Below are 22,645 nucleotides of genomic sequence, written 5' to 3' on the forward strand. Positions count from 1 at the left end.
ATGTGCGGCTAACTTTCTTGTGTAGCCCAGTCGCATCTGCCCATAGGCTGCCCATAGGCTGGGCCCTCCCACATCGGTCATCAGTCAAGATAATCTCTTCCAGATCTGGCCACAGGCCAGTCTAAGCTGGACACTTCCTCAATGGAGATTGCCGCCTCACAGATGACTCTAGGTTGTGTCAAGTTGACAATAAAAACTAACCAACACAGACTACTCCTGGTCAACTTGACACACAGAAATATCACTGTTAAGTCGTAACCTTCCCTTTCTTATTTGTCCCCAAGATCTCGTGTTAATATCAAAATATAGAATGCGTTACAACTTGTAAACGTCCACAGTCTTTAAAGCTTTCAACAATTTAAAAGTTCAGTGTTTTTTAAAGTACAAAGTCTCTGTTGGCCCCTAATAAAAACAAAAACAAAAAACCAAGTTACATTGCTTCTTAATCCAAAAGGGGAGAACTGGACTAGGAAAACCATCAGATCAAAGCAACACCAGGATCAGCAGTGAAAATCTAAACCTCTTAACTCAGTGTCTGGCATTTGGGACTCATCAATGATCTTTTGGGCCCCACCTCTCCAGCTCTGCTGTTCACCGCCTTGCTCCCCAAAACTGATTTTTACATGGCAGAACTATCGGGAAAAAAAAAGTGGAAGAACTCTCAGCACTTAATCCTTTAACAGTTGTGGCCATTGAGTTGTTAGGTAGCCTGATGAGACCAGAACCATACCAAGAAGAGGATATTGGCTAAGCTCCATTTCCCAGATATGCCTCAACATATGCCCATGGAGCACCATCACACACTGGCCTAGTCCTGTGCCTGTGCCATCACTGTATTTATTTGCTAGTGTGGCACTATATATATGAAAATGTATTGTAGTAGGGGAGAGGTTAGAGTTACATCAGAGTCTGGATATGAGTGGAGCCAACTTTATAGGTTCCCTGCTAGTCAGTGGATTCTGAAGCCCACCCTGAGTAAATGAGTATCACCTGTGAGACCAGCAGGAGACAAAAACAGAGCACATGGGCAACTGGATCCTTAAAAACTCAGTTTTTTTTAAGGACTACTAGCTCTTGCTGATATATGAGCAGCAGACCCACAAACTGCTGTCATTTCCAGATGAAAGAGCTGAGGCCTGGAGTCTCTCCGCATAGCTAGTCCACATTAGATCCATCAGGCTCGCTCCCTTGGCACCTGTTCCAATGCCCTGTTCCACATTCCGTTCCCCTGCCATCTTGAACCATCCATTCATTGCTCCATGGTCTCTGGGGATTCAGGCAGATGAAGACAGCTCTGTCCTCAGGGTGTAACATCACAGCCAATGGACACGGGAGCCTAGAAACAGTGGATGTGAGTGGAGTACAGCTGCTAAAACTCTCTAGGCCTACAGGCATCCACACAAGCCACACCCAACACCTCCTCTGGGGCCCCTTTACAGATCCAAACAGGGCTGTACCTTCTAAGGTACCTTTCTGTGATGTGTCTATCAGAAACGCTGCCTTCTCCAAGGTGGAGCAGGCAGGGTCTTTGGCCTCTCAGGCCCTTCCCTGTGGAGCCTTACACCCCACCTGGAGACACAGTGTTATCCTTGAGATATGGCCTGGTGACAGTCTTCTGGACATGCTCTTCTGCCTTTTGCCAAGCATCTCCACTCTAGTGACTTAGTATGCCCATTGATGCCGAGTTAGAACAGACACAGATGTAGTCCATCTGGAAACCAAGCTTTGTCTGGCCAGGCATAGTCGCTGATACTGTCCAACACAGCAGAGATTAGAGGTGCTGTTATCAGTCCCTGTTATGGCCTGTCATATACCACCTCCTCAAGGGACTTTGGAGCTGAGTCTGACCCCAAGTCACATGCCCCCTAATTTGACCTGCTGTGGTCAAGTTCAGGATGCATCCAGGTCTCCCCTGTGCAGGCCGAGAAGCCAGGCACCTCTAAGATGAGTGGAGTACAGTTAGAATGTGCTCATCCTTCTGCCATCTTTCTGGGGAGGGGTCAGACACGGGAACGGAGGAGTATCCCAGGGCCAAGCCAAGGAAGTTGGCTTTTTGCAGCTGCTAATACCTTAAAGCCTTGGGTTTGTGTGCCAAAGTTCTGTTTCAGAGATGTAACCCAGAAGCCACAGGCACCCAGTTTACAAGATCAGGAAAGGGACGACCAGCCAGCAAGCACCCCGGAAGCCATTCTGTAGGCCAGCATCAGCTCCACTGGCCATCAGGAAGGGCCAGGTGGAGGCAATCCCCAGTCTCCACTGGGCACTAGTCTAAACGTTGAGGGTTCCTTGCGCCTAGGAAGCTAAGTGCAGGAAAGCACCACTGAAAGGCATCTAGACAAGCTCCTTGATCCTGACAACAGCAATAGAGGACCCTCATTCTGTCTGGGGAACACTCCCCAGCCCCCAAAATAGAGGCAACAGCACTGTTTCCAGAATGCCCCACTCACTAGTCAGAGTGTCCTCTGCACGGTGTCTCACAGCCTTCCCAGCTCTGCTAGCTCTGCCGTCTAACTATGAAGGTAGCTGGAATCCAGGCCAGACTCCAGAGCCTGAGCTGACGACATGCAGCCTTGCTAGGATTCACTGGAGAAGAAGGGTCAGCCTTCCCTGTGGGTGTGATGTGCTGATGATGGGCCCCTGTCCCTCAGGAAGCCCACATCCCTTGTACCAGTGCCCTAGATTCTCAAAAGGGTAGTGTGGTTCAGAGCATCCACCCATCCTACCCTGTTCCTTTGCTCAGAGTGTGCTTAGACCTAGTCTGTATTTTCTGATGTTCTTTATGTTAATTTGTGAGGCTCAGATAAAATGAACAGAAGAACCACATAGTCCAGCTCTACCTTGTGAAGCTCCGAGGCTGGTGGGAGCTGAGATGTGGCCTGTGGGATAAGAGTGAGCAGGAGCAATGCTGCCTCCATGGAGAGCCTTGTCCTTAGTGGCCTCTGCATCTTTCACTTATGCCCTGTCACCCTACATAAGTCAAGAGGGTGGTTTCGGGGCAGGCTCGTAGCTCTACCAGCCGCTCCCCAGCCCTCCTCCCCAACCCCACATGTGGACTGCCTTGTGTTAAAATGAGGCCTGCAGGCCAGGAGTTGAGCGAAGCCTAGCATGAAGCTGGAGCCACAGCCAGGTTTGATAATCTGCTTGACTGAATCTGCTAGTGTTTTACGAGCCCAGCTGGCCCTGCTCTGTGTCCCTCAGACCCTCCTCTCAGAGCCCCAAGGACCACTGCCCCCCCCCACTGCTAAGGGAAAGGCACCACACGTTCAGGCTCTCGGTTGCTGGCAGCCAGGCCCATTGGTTCCACCCAGGCCAAGTCCTTGCGTCCTGCTGCAGTGTCTGCCATGTGTCCGCATGGCCCCTCTGAACCTCTCTGTGCAAAGTTCTGTTACTGCCATTTTTAACTTGGTGTGACTTGTACTCGATGACAATAACCTTCTTAGCTCTCGTGTCCCTCCTACCCCCAGCAGTTGACCAAGCTCCACCAGTTGGCCATGCAGCAAACCCCCTTTCCTCCCCTCGGACAGACCAACCCCGCTTTCCCCGGTACGTACCCAGCTGCCCTTTTCTGACCTTCTCTTCTCACCTGGGGACTCGCTTTCTCTTTCCGAGCTCGATGCAGCGCAACTGCGCAGGTGCTGTCGAAGCTCTGAATGCGGACTCTTGCTAACACAGTGGGCTGCACACAGCTGAGGCCGGGCGGGTCGGTCTGCCCCCCATTGTGGGCAACTTTACTGTCCCCCCGGCTTCCGTGCTCTTGCCTTTTGAGGGTCTTACGTGCATACCAGTGCTCTGTGTCACAGTCCATCCCCAGGTGGCATTTTCTACCTGGCCATGCTTGGAGCACATCTTTTCCTGGATCAACTTGCTGACCGCAGGAGTGACCCCAGCCTTAGTTGGTGCAGCCCTGCCCAGGATAGCACTGACAGGAGCTAGCCTGCACTCGGGCCTATGGTGAAGTAGTCAGAGGGGCTGGCCACAGCCTGCCCGGGCATCTGCAGCAGGGTGTCCCTCTCCCAGAAGCAGAGCTGCCCGGTGGCTATGGCCAGTGAAAACACACTGGCCGTGCACGTCGGCTGTGCATGCACCAATCATATTTTGAGCTTTCCTAGTTGAAGGGACCTTGCTTCTCTCCTTGAGGGCAAAACATTAAATCTCTCTCTTCTTTGCTCTCCAGGAGAAAAGCTGCCTTTACACTCCTCCGAAGAAGCTCAAAATCTGATGGGCCAGTCGTCAGGTAAAACAGACCACAGTACTGGGGGAGCAGGCCAGGGGACATGTACAGAGGACGAGGGTACCCACACCTGTGACATCTGAGTGTCTAGCACTCACCCAAGTTGGCTGGCAATAGACAGTTTCCAGGGGCACAAGCTGTGGACTGAGGCATGGGGCCCACCTAGGAGTCAGGTGGTGATGAAACTGTTCCATTGTTGGTGAATGGCGGGTCTGAGCATGCACAGAGTACAACCACCCTTTGAAGAGTTGGGTGGCCCAAGGCAGTGTGCACCTACGTTAGGAGGACCTATCCGAGCTGCCACTCATTCTCCGGCTGTGCAGTGTAGGGGTGCATAGTGAGAGCATGACTGTGGGGACCATGGGATGGTATGTGCTTTTTAAAGATGGATTCCCTGGAGATAGGCGCACACTTAGAAGACAGATCTGGGCTGGATGTGTCTACACCTTCTTCTGATTTTCATTTAAATGCCTTCTCCCAGGACCTGCAGTTGGGTGTGGAGACTGAGGTAGTGACTGAGGAACAGCCTTGGGAAAAGTGATAGGCTGGGGCTGAGTGTCTTCTCTGGGTCCTGTGAGGGACATACCATACACTTTATACCTGTGGGTCACTATGAGTACACATGGCCAACACTGCAGCTTCCTGGCTGCCACCATGCTTTTATGTGACAACTTGACCAAAGCCCTCGAGACCTGCAACACGAGTCCATGTGCATGTGAATGCACTCGCATGGTAGCAGTGGGAAGGGTGTGTGCTGAGATAGCCATTAGCTGCACGGTGACAAGCAGCTGGCTTTGAAGCCTTGTCCTGGGTATGGGCTTTAAGTGGACACACCCTTATCTACCCACTTGACTTTGGTGTCCCTGAAAAAGGATTCTTGCTCTTCACTCAGTCATGTGTCAAATCCAACAGATATACCCTGCTGCCCCAGGAACTCCTGTCCAGCACTCCAATAGTACCTTTCAAATGACATTTTACATGTCTCTGCTTCTGGAATGTGTACAGATTCCTAAATAGCCAAATGATTATGTTAAAAACCATGATTAGAAGATAAGGGATAGAAACTCCAGACTTCAGTGTGTAAACAAAACAGCAGAGTTGGGAAGAATGGGTTTTTTCAACACTTCCGCCTGGGCCTGACTACTGGACACCTGCCATTGGGGTCACACTCTGGCAGGAGCCACTGACCGTGTGAGACAAGATTGTGAGGAAGCCGTCCACCCAGGGAGTGGAGCAAGGCCAGATGGGAACTGGGAGCATGAGGGGCACCGTGAGAAGTAGGGGCTCATTGAGGTTGTTGATGGGGGTGCAAATCCTGGGTTTTGTGACTCTATGGATATGGTACTGAAGGGTCAGGGCAGAGGCAGGACCAGTAAGAGCACAGAGTGAGGAGAGGACCTGGGTTCTGGGGCATTCTCAAGGGGTGTGGGTAGAGCTGGCCAGTCCCATGAAGGGACCATTGCTGAGTCTGGAGGCAAGAGCGTGCCGACCTGATCTGTCTGTCGTTGAAATGGGGTGGCTGGGTACAGAGCATGCGCTGTCCTGGAGGTATAGCCATTGCACCCTCCACCCTAGCAGTCCCTTGAGTGTATTGTCAGCACTTCTGAGGCAGGAGAGGATTAGCACATGGACTAGGAGAGGCTGCCTGTATCTGGAGACAGTGACACTTGCAAAGACGAAAACCTAGGCTTAGCCATGCGTGGTGGCCTTTGGAGAGAACTGTGTGGAGCAAAATTAACAATGAGTGTTCTGCCACTTCTGGCTACCTGCAGCAGAACCACATGAGGTCTCAGGGTAGAGCTGAGTGGGGCGCAGCACCCACAAATCTCCCTGAACAGAGGGAGAACAGCATTAAATGTCCATGTGACCCGTGTTGCCTGTCCTCAGCTGCCGTGTGAAGGCCTGAAGTATGATGACTGCCCTCTTTTTAACTCAGTGCCTGCCAGGCTGTGTGTACAAAGTGTGAGGGTTTCTTCTTCTTTTGAGTGAAGGTGGAACTCTGGGGTTTGGGTTCCGCCTGGGCCTGAGTCTCTGGGTGGTGCTGACCTTCACCTCAGCCAGCCCAGGGAGATATGGACCAGGTCTGGGTATGACAATGAACTGTTTCCCTCCAGCTTAACCTTGTTCCCTTGGTGTACCCAGGTCTGGATGCCAGCCCCCCGGCCAGCACTCATGAGCTCACCATTCCCAATGATGTGAGTATGCCCCCTGTACCCTCCTGTTCACACACACACACACACACACACACACACACACACACACACACACAAAAAAAAAACTGTTCCAGTAACACCCTCAAGCCCTGGCCCCCACAGTTGAATCTTTTCCCTCCTTCCTCTTCCACCTTAAATTGATAGGATGTCCATGAAAGACCCAGACAAGAAAGGAGCACTGGGGACATGAGGAGGAATCAGAAGTCGGTGCCAGGGCTGGGCTGGGAGTCTGTGGCAACAGTAGCAGCATCCTCACTTGGGGACCTTGAGAATCGGGTGGTCCAGGAAGGTTCTGGAGTGATATGACCCACACTGGAGGTTTGAGTTGTCTGGGACATGAAGTTGGTTGGATGTCACAGGTTGTCGGGATTCTTTACTCTGGCATCTCTCAATCTGTCCAGGCCTCAGAGAACACCACAAGCTGTGGTCTCAAGGGTTACTGTCAGCACGCTTTGTCCTCCCAGGCTGGAGAAGACCTGGAGGAATGGAGGCAGTCTCCGAATCAATGGGCCACCCTCAAACAGTGAGACCAGGGAAGGAGAGTCCTTCTCTTAGAGAGTAACTACCAGGATAGCAGAAGGGACAGTCTCTGTGTGGGCCATGCAGGGGTGGCCCACTTTCCAACTTATACAATGTTTAGGCTTTCTCTGTCCTAAGCTAGTCAGACTCACTCTACCCACACACACACACACACACACACCACTCTGTGTGTGTGTGTGTGTGTGTGTTTGCGCGAGCACGTGCGTGCACGCATGCGTGTGCCTGTGCATCTGTTTACATATAAAGGTCAGAAGTTAACCTCAGGTGTCATTCCTCAGGAGCTATCTACTCTAGTTTTTTGAGACAGTCTCTCACCAAGACCTGGGGCTCACCACTTAGGTTGGGCTGGCTGACCACGGAGCCCAGGGATCCACCTGTCCCTTCAGTGCTGAGATTACAAGGATGTGCCACCACACCCGGATGCTAGGGATCAAACTAAGGTCCTCACCTTATGTGGCCAGCACTTTACTTATTTCTCTCTCTCCAGACCAGTAGAATTGGACTGTGAAGACCTTTCACTGTCTTCTCCTTGTACCGTCCAGGCAACAAACCCAAGACCTACCTACCCCTCCCCATGTGAGCCAACTGCAGGAAACCCAGAGTTTGGAGTTTGAGGGGATCCCCAAGGTTGAGCTACACTCGGCCAACAGTTGGGCAGCAGAGAAAGGTGGCCAGAAGGGAGACCATGTGCCCATTTGGCTGGTGCCTCTGACCTTGCTGGAAACACTGTCCTCACCACCACTCCCAAACCAATCTGGCCGTAGACGGCCCTGAAGAAGCGTGCCACCAGCCCCAGGCGTCTTTCCTGCTACCTGACAAGCTCTGGCTCCCCCAGTCTGTAGAAGCCAGCCTAGGAGTCAGGTGCCATGGGGCATCATTGTGCAGCCTTTGGGCTCCTAGAACACTGGAGGCTGGACCAGCTTGACAGGCTGCCTTCATGGGTTCTCACCTGTCCTGTCACCTGACTCCTGCTGTGTAGATGCAGAAGGTTTCTGCTTTGTACATTCCCCTTCTCATTCTTGTACAATGGTCCCTCTAGCACGTGGGCTCACCCGTACATGCTCCATTAGATAGGGTTTCTTGAAGGCTGCTAACGGGAATCCTATTTCACCAGCATTATGGCGCAAGCTTTTATTTAAACTGAAGTGGACACCAGGGCTGCTGTGCACTCTGCTGCCATGTGGTGGATGAACACTGGCTGACCTAGCCTGTCCTGTCACCCCAGAAGTCTGTAGGGAGGGGAGCTGCTCCTTCACCAGCACACTCAGAGCCTACCTTTCGCCCTGCACAGGAAGCCCATAGAACTCTGGCATAGATGGTTCCTGCTCACCTAGACTTTTATAGAAGGGTCTAGGCTCTAGGCAAAGATGCAGTCTCCCAGAGCTAATGGTCCACACACCTGATGCCTACCACGTTCTTGGGAACAAAACATGATTATCTGCCCCTTTGTGTCTGTCTCCTGGTCACAGTTGAGTCAGGCCAGTGTCCATCTGTGTCCTCTCCTCTTTGCAAAAAGGCACTAGATGTTGATGTAGCTGTCCTTTCAGGTCCAGAGTTCATTCCTAATGGCCACTGCTGCAGAGCTTGCCCTAAGGTATTCAGTTGGGGCACTTAAGACCCCAATGCTTTGCTCCGAGCACCCACCTGTAAAGCGCAGGCCTTTCCCTCGCAAGTGGCCCACTTGCCTGGAGTCTTGCTGGGAAAGGAAAGCTAGGACATCTCACGAGGCAGTGAGAGCAGACCAGTCAGTGTTGCCACAGAGCCTGTGGGATTTGATGGCTGTTAAGCTACAGGACCTGTACAGTGTCAGCACATGCCTATAGCTTTATTTAAATTTGCAGTGTGAAGACAAATGGGTGGGACAGCATGAGCTTGGGGCTGCATGTCAGTGGGGTCCCAGTGAGGCCGAGTGGGGAGCATCTTGAGCTGCTCCCAGCCATCGGCCTCTCCTCCGCCAGCCTGAGGGAGTCTCGTGAGCAGGATCTCTAAGAGCAGTGCCCACCAGCGTCTGTGTTGGGATCCAGGCCAGCCAACTTCACTTCCACTCTGGACCCCCCAAGTGTGAAGGAAGGAGAGAGGTTTAGGGCATAGGCCACAGAACACCTCAGGATTTCGAGGTATGAGCCCCCCCCCCAAGAAACACACCCCAGGTGTAAAGAGAGTACGAGTCCTGGCGGGGAAGGGAAGGGATGACAATTTGGGGCTAGGACGGTCAGTCAGCTTCCTCCAGTGCCTGTTGGAATGTAGGCAGCGGCCTAGCGGAGTCTGTGCTGTGAGGTTGGCAAGTGCCATCCACACCTGAGTGTGACACCAGAGAGGAGAGCTGACCGTGGAGCAGCCAGGGACAGGGCATGTGAAGAGAGAAGGCGGCCACATCCTCCATTCCGCACCCTCCTGGATAATGGCATCTTTAGAGACACACGGCCACACATTCTCCCTCAGCACGGGATGCATGCTCCTACTTGTGGGCTACCTTGTCTGTCCTAGCCTTGGTCACAGAAGAGCCCCATAGCTTTTCTGCCAGCTGGGAGAGAGCACAGGCGGGCAGGTTAGGAAGCCCTCCTCCCTGCCACAGGGGCAGGCACCCTTGGAACAACTGCATAGACAGGAGGAGCAGGAGCAGGAGCAGGAGCAGGAGCAGGCCATGGCCAGAGCCCAGAGCGATAGGGAGATGAACAGCTCAGGCTTCTCAGGAGCAGCAGTTTTACTCTGTGTCCGTAAACACTCATTGTCACAGCTCAGTAAGCGATACAGACAACCAACAGACTGCCTTAACAGTGAGCAGAACACATACCCTTCAGGCCTCCCTGGGCTAAGAGCTAGCCCCACACAGGTGCACTCTTGCCCGTTGTACAGGTCTGGAAGCAGATCCTCCTCCTGTAGTGCTCAGGTCCAGCCCCAGCCTGACATCTTACTGCATAAGAACAGCTTGTTTCTAGTCCTCAGGCCGCTGCCCAGTCAGCCAGGTTCAAGAGAACCGCTGACCTGTGGTGACGGCCGGCTGCAGCCCGGCCTCTCAGTTCCTGTCTGACCAGTATTACATCCCTTACTCCAGAGCACACAGTGCTGGCCTGTGGATATGGGGATTCTGTTTAATCAGTCATGGAAGTTGAGGGACATCGGCTCCTCTGCAGTCTTTTCTGGGGTCCAGGCTGCACCTACCATGGCACAGGGTAGACTGAGAGGCACATGCCTAATGGGGTCCTTTGAGGAACAGCCTCAAGGATCCCTTCAGGGTCCAGAAAAGATGCTACACCAAGCGAGGGAAACCTAGGGGTCTGAGGGCGAAGGAATGAATCGGCTCACACCGTTCTTCTCTGCATGTCCCTTTATTCTTTTCTTCATCTAATTTCCTTGTCCTAATTCTAAATCCTTCTAACTTCTTCTCCTCCTCTAGCCTAGAAATTCTCCTTTTTTAGGAGACTTGAAGCAATAGAAAAAAATTACAAGCATTACCTCTCATTGGTCAAAAGCACATTCCTAGGGTAGACAATAAGGACAGAGCCATTTACCATGGCAACACAGGGTTTCAAAGTCTCAGGACCAGAGGGAGGGGGCGCAGTGCCACAAACGCTGAGACATAGCTCTTTATCAGCAGACTTGGCAAGTGAGGAACTGGTGTACTTTTCTTAAGGTGCTCTGTGTAGTAATCTTAGTTGGACACCTGCAACTCTGACCTTGTGCATAATTGTAAAGTTTTAAACTTCTGATCTATTTTCAAAGGCCTTTAGTCTAGTTTGAACTTGCTCTGAGGTAAAGCATGAGCTAAATGTGTGCAGTTAGTCTGAGCCAAAGGAACAAAGCACGCTTTAAGGGTCTACAGTCCACATGGGACAATAGATCTGGCTATGAACCATATTCTAGAATATTTTCTATATATCAAAATTGTACAGCTAATGAAAAGTCATCTTCCTGACCATCCACGGATATGTGTGTGCCCATAAGACTGAGATGCAATCATGAGATTACATGTACACATTTCATGAAAATACATGGTAATGGGGAGACATCGTAGCTGTTATTGCACAAGAAATTACAGATTGGAAGCAACAGTATTCAGAGTCAGTGGCCTGCAAGCCTTGCCTGACAGGGTATCTCATCTGAGAATCAGTCCTCTGGTGGGTGGACATCTGAATTATCAATTGCTACAAGCTGTATTTGTGTCCTGGCCCGCAATAGCTCATGACAAAGGCTCCTGACACGTACCCAACTGCAATTGTTGCCAGAGAAAGATCTTGACCACTAGGATGGAGAGCACTCTTGTCCCTGAGCTGCCTCAGAGATGGCCCTCACTCCTGATGACTATCTTGGCCACAGGTCTCTGCATCCATTAAACAGAGTTCACCAAGCAAACATCGGATTTGTCCTCACCTTCATCTGAGATCATCAAAAGATAGGTTTCAGCAACAATGAACTTGAGGTGCTCCTGAGTGTCTGTGATGCTCACTCTCCCTGGAGATCTGTTCTCTCTTTGAAGGTATCACAGAAGGTCCTGAGCTAGTCTTGGCCAGAGCTGGTCTGGGATTCCCCACTCACTCTGCATCATTCTTCTTGGGGTCACTTCTGACCAAGTAGTGGAAGCCAGTGAAGTAGTGGCCATGTCTTGTATGGACTTTTTCCAGAGGGACACTAAGTAAAGGCAATCAAACTGCCAACAGGCAGAGCCTGGCCCTCTCTCCCATTGCCCCAGGAACCAGGCTCAGGACTTTGCAGGGACCTTTTCTCCCACAGCACTGAGTTCCTAGGCAGAGTTGGAACCTATCTCATTGGGTGTCCCCACAGGGCTCATACAGATGCCTTGAAAGGGATACCCTAGGCTCTTCTCTAAGAGATCCCTCCATCATTTCTTCTAGCTTATAGGCTGCATAATTGGACGCCAGGGCACCAAAATCAATGAAATCCGACAGATGTCTGGAGCTCAGATCAAAATCGCCAATGCCACCGAAGGGTCGTCAGAGCGTCAGATTACCATCACAGGGACCCCAGCCAACATCAGCCTTGCCCAATATCTCATCAACGCTAGGTGAGCGATTCTTATGATCTGGGCCCTGCACAGGTCCTCGATAGCTGTGCCCTGCAGCCCCCCCACATCCTTGCTGATACAGTAAAAGTCCAGGCATGTGGGGAGAGGCATGCTGGAGTCAGCCTCCACAGAGACATGGGCCACTCCATTCGCCACCAAAGAGCTAGGAAGCTATGGTGAGAGGCCCCCCGTTTTCCTTTTTCCCTCCTCTCAGCCAGTAATCAGGCTGTGCCCATCCGCCTCAGGCATGGGGTGTTGGCAGACTGGTAATAAGTCTGGGGTAGGACTCAGGGAAATGCCTACCTAGCTCGCTTGCCCCAAATCCACTATAAGTAACCCTCAGAACTCCTTCTGCGACAGCCATGAAGCCCCTGCTTAAAAGTCTAGAGTCCCTCCAACCCCGAGACAGGCTGGGTGCTTAGTCCCTGGCCCAGTGCTCCAACCTGGAAGGACCTAAACTCAGCAAGATTGAGTGCCAGGCACAGGGACAGGTAAAGCTCCATAGATGTGGCCTCCACCTGCTATGTGGTGGGTCCTCCAGCTCATGGCCACTGAATGATGACCTGGAAATGGGGAGGTGCCCTCCCCCTACTGTCCCGTCTCCAACCCATCTCATAAGTCTATGATGTGTCCCTTGTGCCTTTGTGTGTTCCAGGCTGACGTCTGAGGTCACCGGGATGGGTGCACTCTAACCTACCCAAGATCCTCCATTCCACACATCGGATGGCTCCAGCCTGCAGCCTCACCAGCTGGCACACTGTACAGACTGCCTGTCCTTCCTTGCAGATATGAATAGAGCGTTTTCTGTACAGATGATAGTGCGTGTCTGCCCACTCAGGCCCTGTGCGCTCCATATTAGTGTAGCCTCCACGCATTGGCATGCAGCTCTTTACTTTATGCCCAGCGTCTTCCCAGATGTGATGTTTCAGAGATTTATTCCTCAGTATCCATGTGACTATCTGTTTAAAAGTTGGTTTGATGCTTTCACAGCACTTCCTGTGTCCTGCTGTCCCTTGTTCTCAGAGACCCTCCTCTCTCACATGTCTAGTGACTCATTCCCACCCTAGGTTGTACGCAGGGATCAGAGGTACTTTTCTTGCAACCTTCAGGGAGCATTTGGGAGAGGAGGGACTTGGGGGGGTATCTAAGGAGCAAGGTGGAGTGCCAGAGGGTGTGGTGGGACCCTTGCTTCACTGGGATATCTCGGGGAGGGGGCACTTGTGGCCCCCATGTGTCTTCCAAGATGGCTAAGAACAAGGACTTACCAGAAAGTTCATCTGCACCCATCAGAGTTCAATAAATGTCGTGTTCCTCCCACATGGCTCTGGCTTCTCTCTGCTCCCCTATCCCCAGTGCCCATACCCACCCACAAGACACATCAGTACCCAGCCTGAGAGGCAGAAGATCGTGGGTTCTACTCTGGTCCAGGTCCTAGAGTGCCAGGTTCCAACCTGCAAAGCTGCCCAGGATGGAGACTGCCTATGCCTGACCTGCCAGGGCACCATGCCCACAACCTTCCACCATACAAGGGACCTTGCTTCTTCACCGCTGCTGTTAGAACCGAAGCTCCATTCCTTCCTTCTCAGAGGGCCGGGGTAGAGGTGGAGATTGCCCAGGGCATGCAGCCCCTGGCCTGGCCCCAAGGACCCTGGTACCTATCTCCACCTCTGATCTTGGAGTTTCTGGCAAGAAGGCCCTGGCAGGGACCAGCTCAGGCCCAGAGAAGTGGTAGCCGTCTATTACTTTGCAGTTTCTTCTTGAGATTCGACTGCCCAGCACATGCCATCTGCCCTGGAACCTGTCCTCATTGATGGGTACAGTGACCTGCTCCAGGACACTGGGGTATGCAGCATCCATGCTGGCAGGAAGAGCTCCCTCCTGTCTGCCAGGCTGACAAAGCCAGGTGTGCCTCCGGTCCCTGTATGTTAGCCAGGAATCCCTGACTCAGTTGTCTGGAACATTCCTTGCCCTCTGCTGAGCCTAGCACCCCTGGCCACTCTTCATGCCCAGCAAGGTAGGGCTAAGATTCAATCCACTCCCACACACAGAACCCAGACACAGGGTCTGAGAGAGGACAAGGACTCGGAGGACACAAGCCTTCCCCTAGAGGCAGCAGATGGCCTGTCAACCATGAGCACCATAAAAAAATAGTAACATTGTGTGAGTAAGATTAAAAAGAAAAACCCAAACAGCACAGCGACAGAAAAAGTGCAGGGTAAATGGGCCCCAGGGATGCCCCAAAGGTGATGGGCACTGGGCCAGTGATGAGTCAGCTGTGTGTGTACCTACAGAAAAAGGGTCGGGTAGGAGACTACCCAGTGTGTAGGCCGGAGTAAGGGAGCTCCACTCAGCCCTAGGCTGAAATTGCTTGACTCCTTGTTCATTATCTGGGGACAATGGCAATGCTCTTCAGGAGATGGTGGCTGTTGATCCTCTCCCCATCTCCCACACATATTGGCTCCACCTCTGAGAACTCTAACTTTAGAGTCTGGTACCTGCCAGGCTGGAGATGTGCTTGGTGTAGTAGACTCAGGCCTGCTCTACAAACAGAAATCCAAGTCACGCCTCTCTGGCCAAGGGAGGCGAGGATGGTGAAGCCTCAGAGGCAGGAGCTTGATTTTACGTCACTTCCTGTGGAGACATCCCGGCATCCATCCAGGTCATGGGCACAGTCCCACAGAATTCACTGGACCAGGTTTGTTCTGCATCCGATGTATGCTGAAGGTGAGAGGTAACCATGCGGATGGGATCTCAGCCCCACCTAACATCCTTGAGGATAAGCAGGTAGGAGACACGCTCCCTGCCTGAGCATAGAGTCTGTTCTATGGCAGATGTGAAGATGGATGGAGAGCTGGAGCCAGGAGGCCCCGGAGGAGTGCAGTGCTCTGGCAGCTGTGGCATCTACTGGATGTGTACGTCTGTTTCTCAGTGTTTCTACTAAAGGGCCTGGGGTAGTTGAGGAATTGCCCATGTCACCCGGACATTAGGCAGCTCCCCAAGACTAGTGGTCAGTTGGTTTCTCCTCCTCAGTCTGGCCCCAGAACTAGAGATACACATGAGAGCCAGGCAGCCTGCCAGGGGCCCTCAAACCATCCTCTGCCAGTACTGACTGACTTCAAGCATGAGTTACCTTCCCAGGGGAGGGAGACTGGGGACCATGCTGCAGGCCCAGTCCTTGGTACCCGGTACATAGTTGACTTGGTCAAGAGTCAGGTCAAACGATGACCACAGTTGACCCTGTGGACAGGTTTGCCAGTACACAAGCTGACCATTAATTAGTATCACTGTCATAAAGACAAGCAATCCACACCCGATCCTAGAATGCACAATGTTATAAAAAATAATAAATTGCAAGCAAAGCTATTTTGACAGGAACAAGTTTTCATAAGCAAAAGTATTAAGAACATGATCTGTTGAGTTGCTCAAAGGCTGTGTTGCTGTGTCATAAATAAATAGATAAATAAATAGATTCCCATCTCATGAGCACATGCTCTTTGTCACATTGTGAAGCTTCCTGCACTTAAGGTTCCCAGAGGTGCCAATTTTGGCAATTTCTCTTTTTTTCTTTTTTCTTTTTTTTTTTTTTGTCTGTAGTTATTTCTCTTTTCAGCCTCTTTAGCTAAACCTTCCCTCCCCCCCCCTTTCTGTATTGTCAAAATGAACATATCCTGTGAATCTTTTCCAAGTGTCACCTTCTGGTTTTGCTCTTAAGAGTACTTATTCTCCGCTACTTTTTCCAGTAGTTTCTCTCATTTGTCCGTGTGCTCCACTTCACTGCCCTTACTTCCGTCACTTGACTTCTGGGATGCAGTCCTCACCTGACTTGTTGAGACTGTGGATTTCTAGGCACTACTTCAGCTGTGTCCCATGAATTTGGACATGACAGTATCATTCAGTTTGGACTCTCCCTCAAGATTCCCACTTACCCAGAGGCCCTTGGTAAAACTTTAGCTGCTCATAGATGAGATCCCCTTACTGAGCTGAGCACACTGCATTATGTATCTGTCATCACCTGACCCTGACACTTTGAGATTGTGAAAGTTCTGTGGTGGGCTTCTGTACCACCCGTCTGCCGGAACAAACATTCTGCCCACTTGCTGAGAAAGTCAACCTTGTTTGATCATGTCTTGAACATCTGTGATTGGAGATGGCACCTCTGCTTATGTCTGTAAGAACCTCTTGAGTATGATTCAGCTGTCTACAGCCAAGCACTGGCCTAAGCTTCTGGAAATCAATTGAAGAAAGGGAGGAGGGATCATATGAGCAAGATGTGAGGGGGAGGTCAAGATCATGATGGGGAAAACCACAAAGACAGCTGACCCAAGATAGTGGGAGCTCATGACTCTGGACTGAAAGCTGGGGAACCTGCATGGGACTGAACTAGGCCCTCTGAATGTGGGTGACAGTTGTGTGGCTTGATCTGTTTGTGGGGCCCCTGGCAGTGAGACCAGGGCTTATCCCAGGTGCACGAACTGGCTTTTTGGAGCCCATTCCCTATGGTGAGATACCTTGCTCAGCCTTGATGTAGGGGGGAGGGGCTAGGCCCTGCCTCAGCTTGATATGCCAGACTTTGTTGACTACCCAAGGGAGGCCCTACTCCTCTGAGGAGTTGGGGAGGTAGGGGGCAAGAGAAGAAGAGGGAATTGGGGTTGGTGTGTAAAATGAAAAAAAAAATTTTAATTAAAAAAGGGGGAGAAAATTAGTAATAAAATGACTCCTAATGATATTCTGTTGTACTCATAGATCAGCGCCTTGCTCAGCCATCATCAGAGAAGCTTCCTCCCCTAGCAGATGGGGACAAATATGGAGACCCACAACCACACATTACACACTTTGTAATTACAGACTTTGGAACACTCAGCACTAAATGGGATCTCTCCATCAAATCCCTCCCCTCAGAGCTCAGGGACCCCTGCAGAAGAGACGCTGGAAAGAGTGTAAGAGTCTGTGGGGATGTAGAACACCAAGGAAAGAAGGCCATCTAGAGCAGTGGTTCTCAACCTTCCTAATGCTGCAATCCTTTAATACAACTCCTCATGCTGTGGTGATCCTCAACCATAAAATTATTTTCATTGCTACTTCATAACTGTAATTTTGCTACTATTGTAAATTGTAATGTAAATATCAGGTATGTAGAATATCTGATGTGCAAACCCCTAGAAGGGTTGTGACCCACAGGTTGAGAACCTCTTCTCTAAATCAATATGAGGAAAACTCATGAATTTTCAGAGACTGAAGTAGCAAGCACAGGGCCTGCACAAGTCTGCACCAGGCCCTCTGTGTGTATATATGATGGCTTCCAGTTTAGTGTTCTTATGGGATTCCTGATTGATTGAATGAGTGGGTCTCTGATTCTTGTGCCTTCTCTTTGGCTCTTTTCCTTCTGTTGGTTTGTCTCATCCAACTCTGAAGTGATATTTTGTTTTATAATAATATTTTGTTTTATTATATTTTGTTTTGCTATATTTTAAAAAAATGAATAAATGAAAACCTAGTCACTAGGGGGCAAAGGTTGACAACTGAACTGTCACTTATACCTGCTGGGAGAGGGAAAATCAGTTTTCTCCAATGGAGTGACACTGGGTATGTCAACAACTCCAGGGCAAGCCATGATCATGTACAAGAGTAGTTAACCAACATATATTGGAATCCAGTTTTTTGTTTGTTTGCTTTCGTTTGGTTATAGTTTGGTGGGTTTTTTGTTTCTTTTTCTTTCAGGGAATGGTTTTCTTTTCTTGGTTTTTGGGATTCTGTTGTTGTATTGGGTTTTTGTTTTTGAGAAAAGAACTTAAAAGTTGGGTGGCTAGGGAGGGGGAGGACCTAGGACTCAGGGGAGGAAAAGAACATAATAAAAATATTTTTTAAATATTTAAAAATATGTAATAAAAAGATTTTTAAATTAAAATTGCTTTAAATAATAAAACATTTTAAATAATAAAATTGAGAAATTATACTAAATTCATTAGAGTAAATGAAAATGAATCCACTGTTAGGGTCCCAGAGAAGTCCCACGAAAGATCACCACTCATGTCTGCCATCAGCAAGAGTGTTCCAGCATGCTGGGGCCTGCCATCCCACACAAAGGCAAGATGGTGAAGACCCTAAGAGGGATGTGTGGGCTCCTTTTAAGCATAGCTGAGGGGAGGTCCTAGAGCAATTAGGTCATTTTAGATATGATTGGCTCAAGCAAGTGGCAATCATATTAGTATGTTCTCATTGGCTAGGGCTGGTCAGGGCCTGGTCAGGGCTACAGTTTTTTGGGAGCATGGGTAGGGAGGCAGGCCTGGACAAATCCTATGGTTTGTCCTTATTTAGTTATCACCTTGAGCTGTTTATGGCTCAGGCCTGGACTGCACATACCGGGCCCTCCTCATTCTTGCTGTTGGAGATTGATTGTCCTTTGTTCATGGCTCCTCCTCAGAAACTGCCTGTCCAGGCTCAGGAAACTGAAATTGAGGCCTGATCTCTGAGAGAAGACTGACAGCCTGTCATGGTGTCTGCTCGGTCCTCTCATCCACAAGGTAGCCCCTGGGGATTGAGGCAATCCCTGGGCAGTGGTCAATCCAAGGGCACGGCCAGCAGCTCCCAGTTTTCCTCACATCAAGAAGGTATCTGCCTCACATGTGGGCATCACTGGCCCTGGGCTGTGCTCTGAGCAACCTCAAGGCCCGTCTCTTGTACTTCCTGCCCTACACACACACACACACACACACACACACACACACACACACACACAGAGAGAGAGAGAGAGAGAGAGAGAGAGAGAGAGAGAGAGAGAGAGAGAGAGAGAGACAGAAAGACAGACAGAAAGACAGACAAGACAGACAGACCGACCTGGGGAAAGACATCCTATCTCTACAGCGAGCTGGGGAAAGATGTCCACACCACATGCTACTGCAGAAGTTTCCAGCTCAGCAATGTGCATGAGTTGCTGAAGACAGAAGCAGAAATTAAACAAAAGGCTCCTCACTAGTTTGGTTTCCAGAACTTTCTAAACAGATGCTGAGTCCATTAACGGGGAGCATACCTACCCTACCCGTAAGTCAGGACTGGGACTACTGCCTCAGGATGTTGGATTAAGAAACCAGAATTTAAGTGCAGTCCCAGATGTTCTCAGTCATGTCTAGAGTTATTTTTCCCGTGACATTTGAAAAATTCACTTTCTATTATAACTTTTTAATATATGGAACATTTGAAAAATGATACATTGTCAAGAAGGTGGAAGGTTCTTTTTCTTTCCTGTGTCCCCCTTTCCCTTTTTATAGCCTATCTTTTCCAGTTGTTGAAATCACTCATTTCAACTCTTATTCATTTAGCTTTTCCTCGTGGGATTGTGTGGTGGAGACAGAGCTCCACATCCCCCCAGGGCTCATCTGCTGACCAGGCACTCATTGTGGAAGGACTCCAGAACCAATTTTGAGTTTGTAGTTCCTATTTTTTGTAAGTTCTTTACAATCATGTACATTATCTCCCTTTAGCAGAGGCTCATTCAGCCCTTGTCCATTCTCATGGGATGCTCCGTGCTCATTTCCTACGAAGATAATTGATGTTTTCAAGAGAAGTGAATTTCAGATTTAGGAGAATTAATGAGAGTGCCCTTGGCTAAGGAAACAGGAAACTTCAGCTAATTTGCCAACTGATTTTTTACATTCATCCAATCCGGAGGCCCTGCAGGTTGTAGGCACAATGAAAATTCTGTGCAACAGGCCAAGTTTTACAGATGGATTTAAAACCTTGTCCAGTAAAATGAATTTCACAATACTTCAACAGTTCAGCAGGAATTTCTGAAACAGGAACAATTCTAATAGACCGTTTCCTCCCCTGCCTGAGTCAGTAGCTTTCTGACAAGGGAGAATTTCAGCCTTGTGAGTAAATATAAACCTAGCAAGAGACCCGTCCACACTCCCTGTGGGAAGTCTCTGGTGAGATCCGTCAGGTCAGGATTCACAAGGAAGTTTTAACAACCTTTAACCATAGGGAACTTAACCACACACATATCATCTTTAGATTGTATCATTTATGGAATTTCTATTACTATGTTAATAACGTTTGTCCTCATTTCTCTTTTTCGTTCTAGAACAACACCCTGTTGGGCAATATTTTATTTCACCATGCAGAGCCCCCTTTCAGCGAAAGCCTTTCTTTTCTTTAACCTTCTTTACCAAAGCTGTATTGTACACCTACAGCTTTGTGTGTCTCTTTCTCTTCTTTTAGTTCTCCTTGATATTAGAAATAATTTTCCTAATAAAATATTTTAATGAAACCACAGGGGACTAGCAAAGGTGGACATTATATTTTGAATATCTGGAAACACCACAAGCAAAACACCTTCCCAGTCCTGAAAACACGTAATCATGTCCTAACCAGCAAATGAGTGATTTCTTAGAGTTAAGTACTACACATGTTCCCAGTCCTGAAAACACAGAATCATGTCCTAACCAGCAAATGAGTGATTTCTTAGCGTTAAGCACTGTGAACTAGAAGGAATTTCAGCTAAGTTTGCGTGAGGACGAACTGAGGAACCAGCTCCAGTCGTTCATCCCACACTATTTCTAAAGTTAGAACACAGACAAGGAGAGGAGGAGTGAGGGAAGGGGGGTATCAAGATGGCCTGTGCTCTAGCCAGGATCCGTCTGTTAGAGAGAGGCTGCACGTCAAACCCTAGACACACGCGACATCAACAGGACAATGGCACAGCAGTCACAAGGTGACAGGAGCCATGCGTGTGTCAGTACAGACTCAGCAACAGATCTCGACTGCCCTTCCCCACTCCATACACAGCTGGTACCTCCCCTTTTAGGACCCAGGAGAAGCCGCCCCAACCCCTCCTCTCTTTCACTTTTTAAAAGAGTTTTGTTTGTTTTCCCTTCACACATTTGTCTCGTTGCTCATGCACCACAGTTTCCGTGTTGTGAGAGTAGTAATCTGTCCCTCTCTCTGTCCCTGTCTGTCCCCATATATGCCTATGTCTCCACCTGTGTGTGTGTGTGTGTGTGTGTCCACCTCTGTGTATGTGTGTGTGTGTGTGTGTGTGTGTGTGTGTCCCATCTATGTGGTGTGTCCCCATAATCTCTGTCTCTGCCTCCCATCTCTCTCTCTCTCTCTCTCTCTCTCTGCTTTCCATCTCTCTCTGTGTCTCTCTCTGTGTCTCTGTCTGTGTGTCTCTGTCTCTGCCTCCCATCTCTCTCTCTCTCTCTCTCTCTCTGTCTCTGCCCTCCATCTCTCTCGGTCTCTGCCCTCCATCTCTCTCTCGGTCTCTGCCCTCCATCTCTCTCTCTGTCTCTGCCCTCCATCTCTCTCTCTGTCTCTGCCCTCCATCTCTCTCTGTCTCTGCCCTCCATCTCTCTCTGTCTCTGCCCTCCATCTCTCTGTCTCTGCCCTCCATCTCTCTCTGTCTCTGCCCTCCATCTCTCTGTCTCTGCCCTCCATCTCTTTCTGTCTCTGCCCTCCATCTCTCTGTCTCTGCCCTCCATCTCACTCTCTCTGTCCCCTGTATTTTTCTCTGTTCCCCATCTCTCTCTCTCTCTCCTCACTACAGTGGAAAATGTCATCAGCAGACTAGACTAAGTAATAATAATAATAATAATAATAATAATAATAATAATAATATCAAGGATGAAGAACAAGGCTGGTGATGTGCTGCATTCAAATGGTGAGAAGAAAAAATTAGTGTGGCCACTTCAAGAACTCTGGGACATGGGGCATGGTGGCACACACCTTAATTCCAGCACTTGGGAATTAAGTGCTGGTGGCTCTTTGTGAGTTCAAGGCTAGCCTGGTCTACAGAGCAAGTTCCAGGCCAGCCTGGTCTATGTAGGAAGACTCTGTCTCAATAATGATAACTATAATAACCTCTGAGATCCTATCAAGAGACCAAACCTATGAACCCACAGGTAGATTAAGGAGCTAAGATGATCACTGAAGGCATATTCCAAAGCTAGCCAATGAAATCATGACAGAAAACACCCTAAACCCAGAGGTGTTTAAAACCCAAAATAGACAAGAGGAGAGAAGAACCTCCCATGGAATGCTAGAGTCAAGAGGTCAAAAGTACAAAACAAAGGAGCAATATTAGAAGATGTAAGAGAAACCACCAGTTCACCTACAAAGGCAGAGATGTCAAAACCATCTGATCCCCCGGCAGCCATCCTCAAAGTCAAGCAAGCAGGACTAATCCTCAAGCCCTGAAATAAACAACAGCCAATGAAGATGAGTATTTCCAGAAAAGCTAGCTTCTAAAATTGAGAAATAAGGGTGTTTCAAGATAAGCAAACTCGGGCAACTCCTCACAATCAAGCCAGGAGTACAGAACAAGAGGAGGAAAAAAGAGCCTTTATCATGAGATCACTGGAAAGAAGAAAATCCATGAGAGGAATGTTTGCCAATAGGAGAGCTGAGGAGGCATTCATCATGTCCAATACAGTAAGCCAGCAAACCCCTGACCATAGAGGAGATAGTTTAAAAAACAAAAAACAAACAAAAAAAGAAAACAGTAATTCAACCAACCAGGAAAAAAAACAGAAAAATTACAGGAATTAATAAGCATTTCTCAATAAAGAAAAATCTTCAATGTAAATAGTGTCAACTCACCCCTGAAGACACACAGGATGACTGAATGGATTAAAAAACTAAGTCCAA

At 49.4% G+C, this 22,645-nt stretch overlaps 1 protein-coding gene across 13 annotated transcripts in view; it reads left to right on the top strand.

Moving 5' to 3' along the window:
* Nucleotides 1-13,324, top strand: part of Pcbp3 (poly(rC) binding protein 3) — a 202,442-nt gene extending 189,118 nt beyond the window's left edge. For 6 of the 13 annotated variants that reach the window (XM_059282461.1, XM_059282472.1, XM_059282460.1 and 3 more), the window contains 5 exons: nt 3,465-3,543; nt 4,175-4,234; nt 6,374-6,426; nt 11,838-12,007; nt 12,663-13,324. In XM_059282461.1, coding sequence (XP_059138444.1) covers nt 3,465-3,543; nt 4,175-4,234; nt 6,374-6,426; nt 11,838-12,007; nt 12,663-12,699 — 399 coding nt within the window. In that variant the 3' untranslated portion in view covers nt 12,700-13,324. Of the gene's footprint in view, nt 1-3,464; nt 3,544-4,174; nt 4,235-6,373; nt 6,427-11,837; nt 12,008-12,662 lie in introns of those variants that run through there. The other 7 variants (XM_059282463.1, XM_059282469.1, XM_059282464.1 and 4 more) reach the window with 4 other exon arrangements.
* The last annotated feature ends 9,321 nt before the right edge of the window (nt 13,325-22,645 follow it).

This window comes from Peromyscus eremicus, chromosome 16_21 (assembly GCF_949786415.1).
Source record: "Peromyscus eremicus chromosome 16_21, PerEre_H2_v1, whole genome shotgun sequence".
Lineage (NCBI taxonomy): Eukaryota > Metazoa > Chordata > Mammalia > Rodentia > Cricetidae > Peromyscus > Peromyscus eremicus.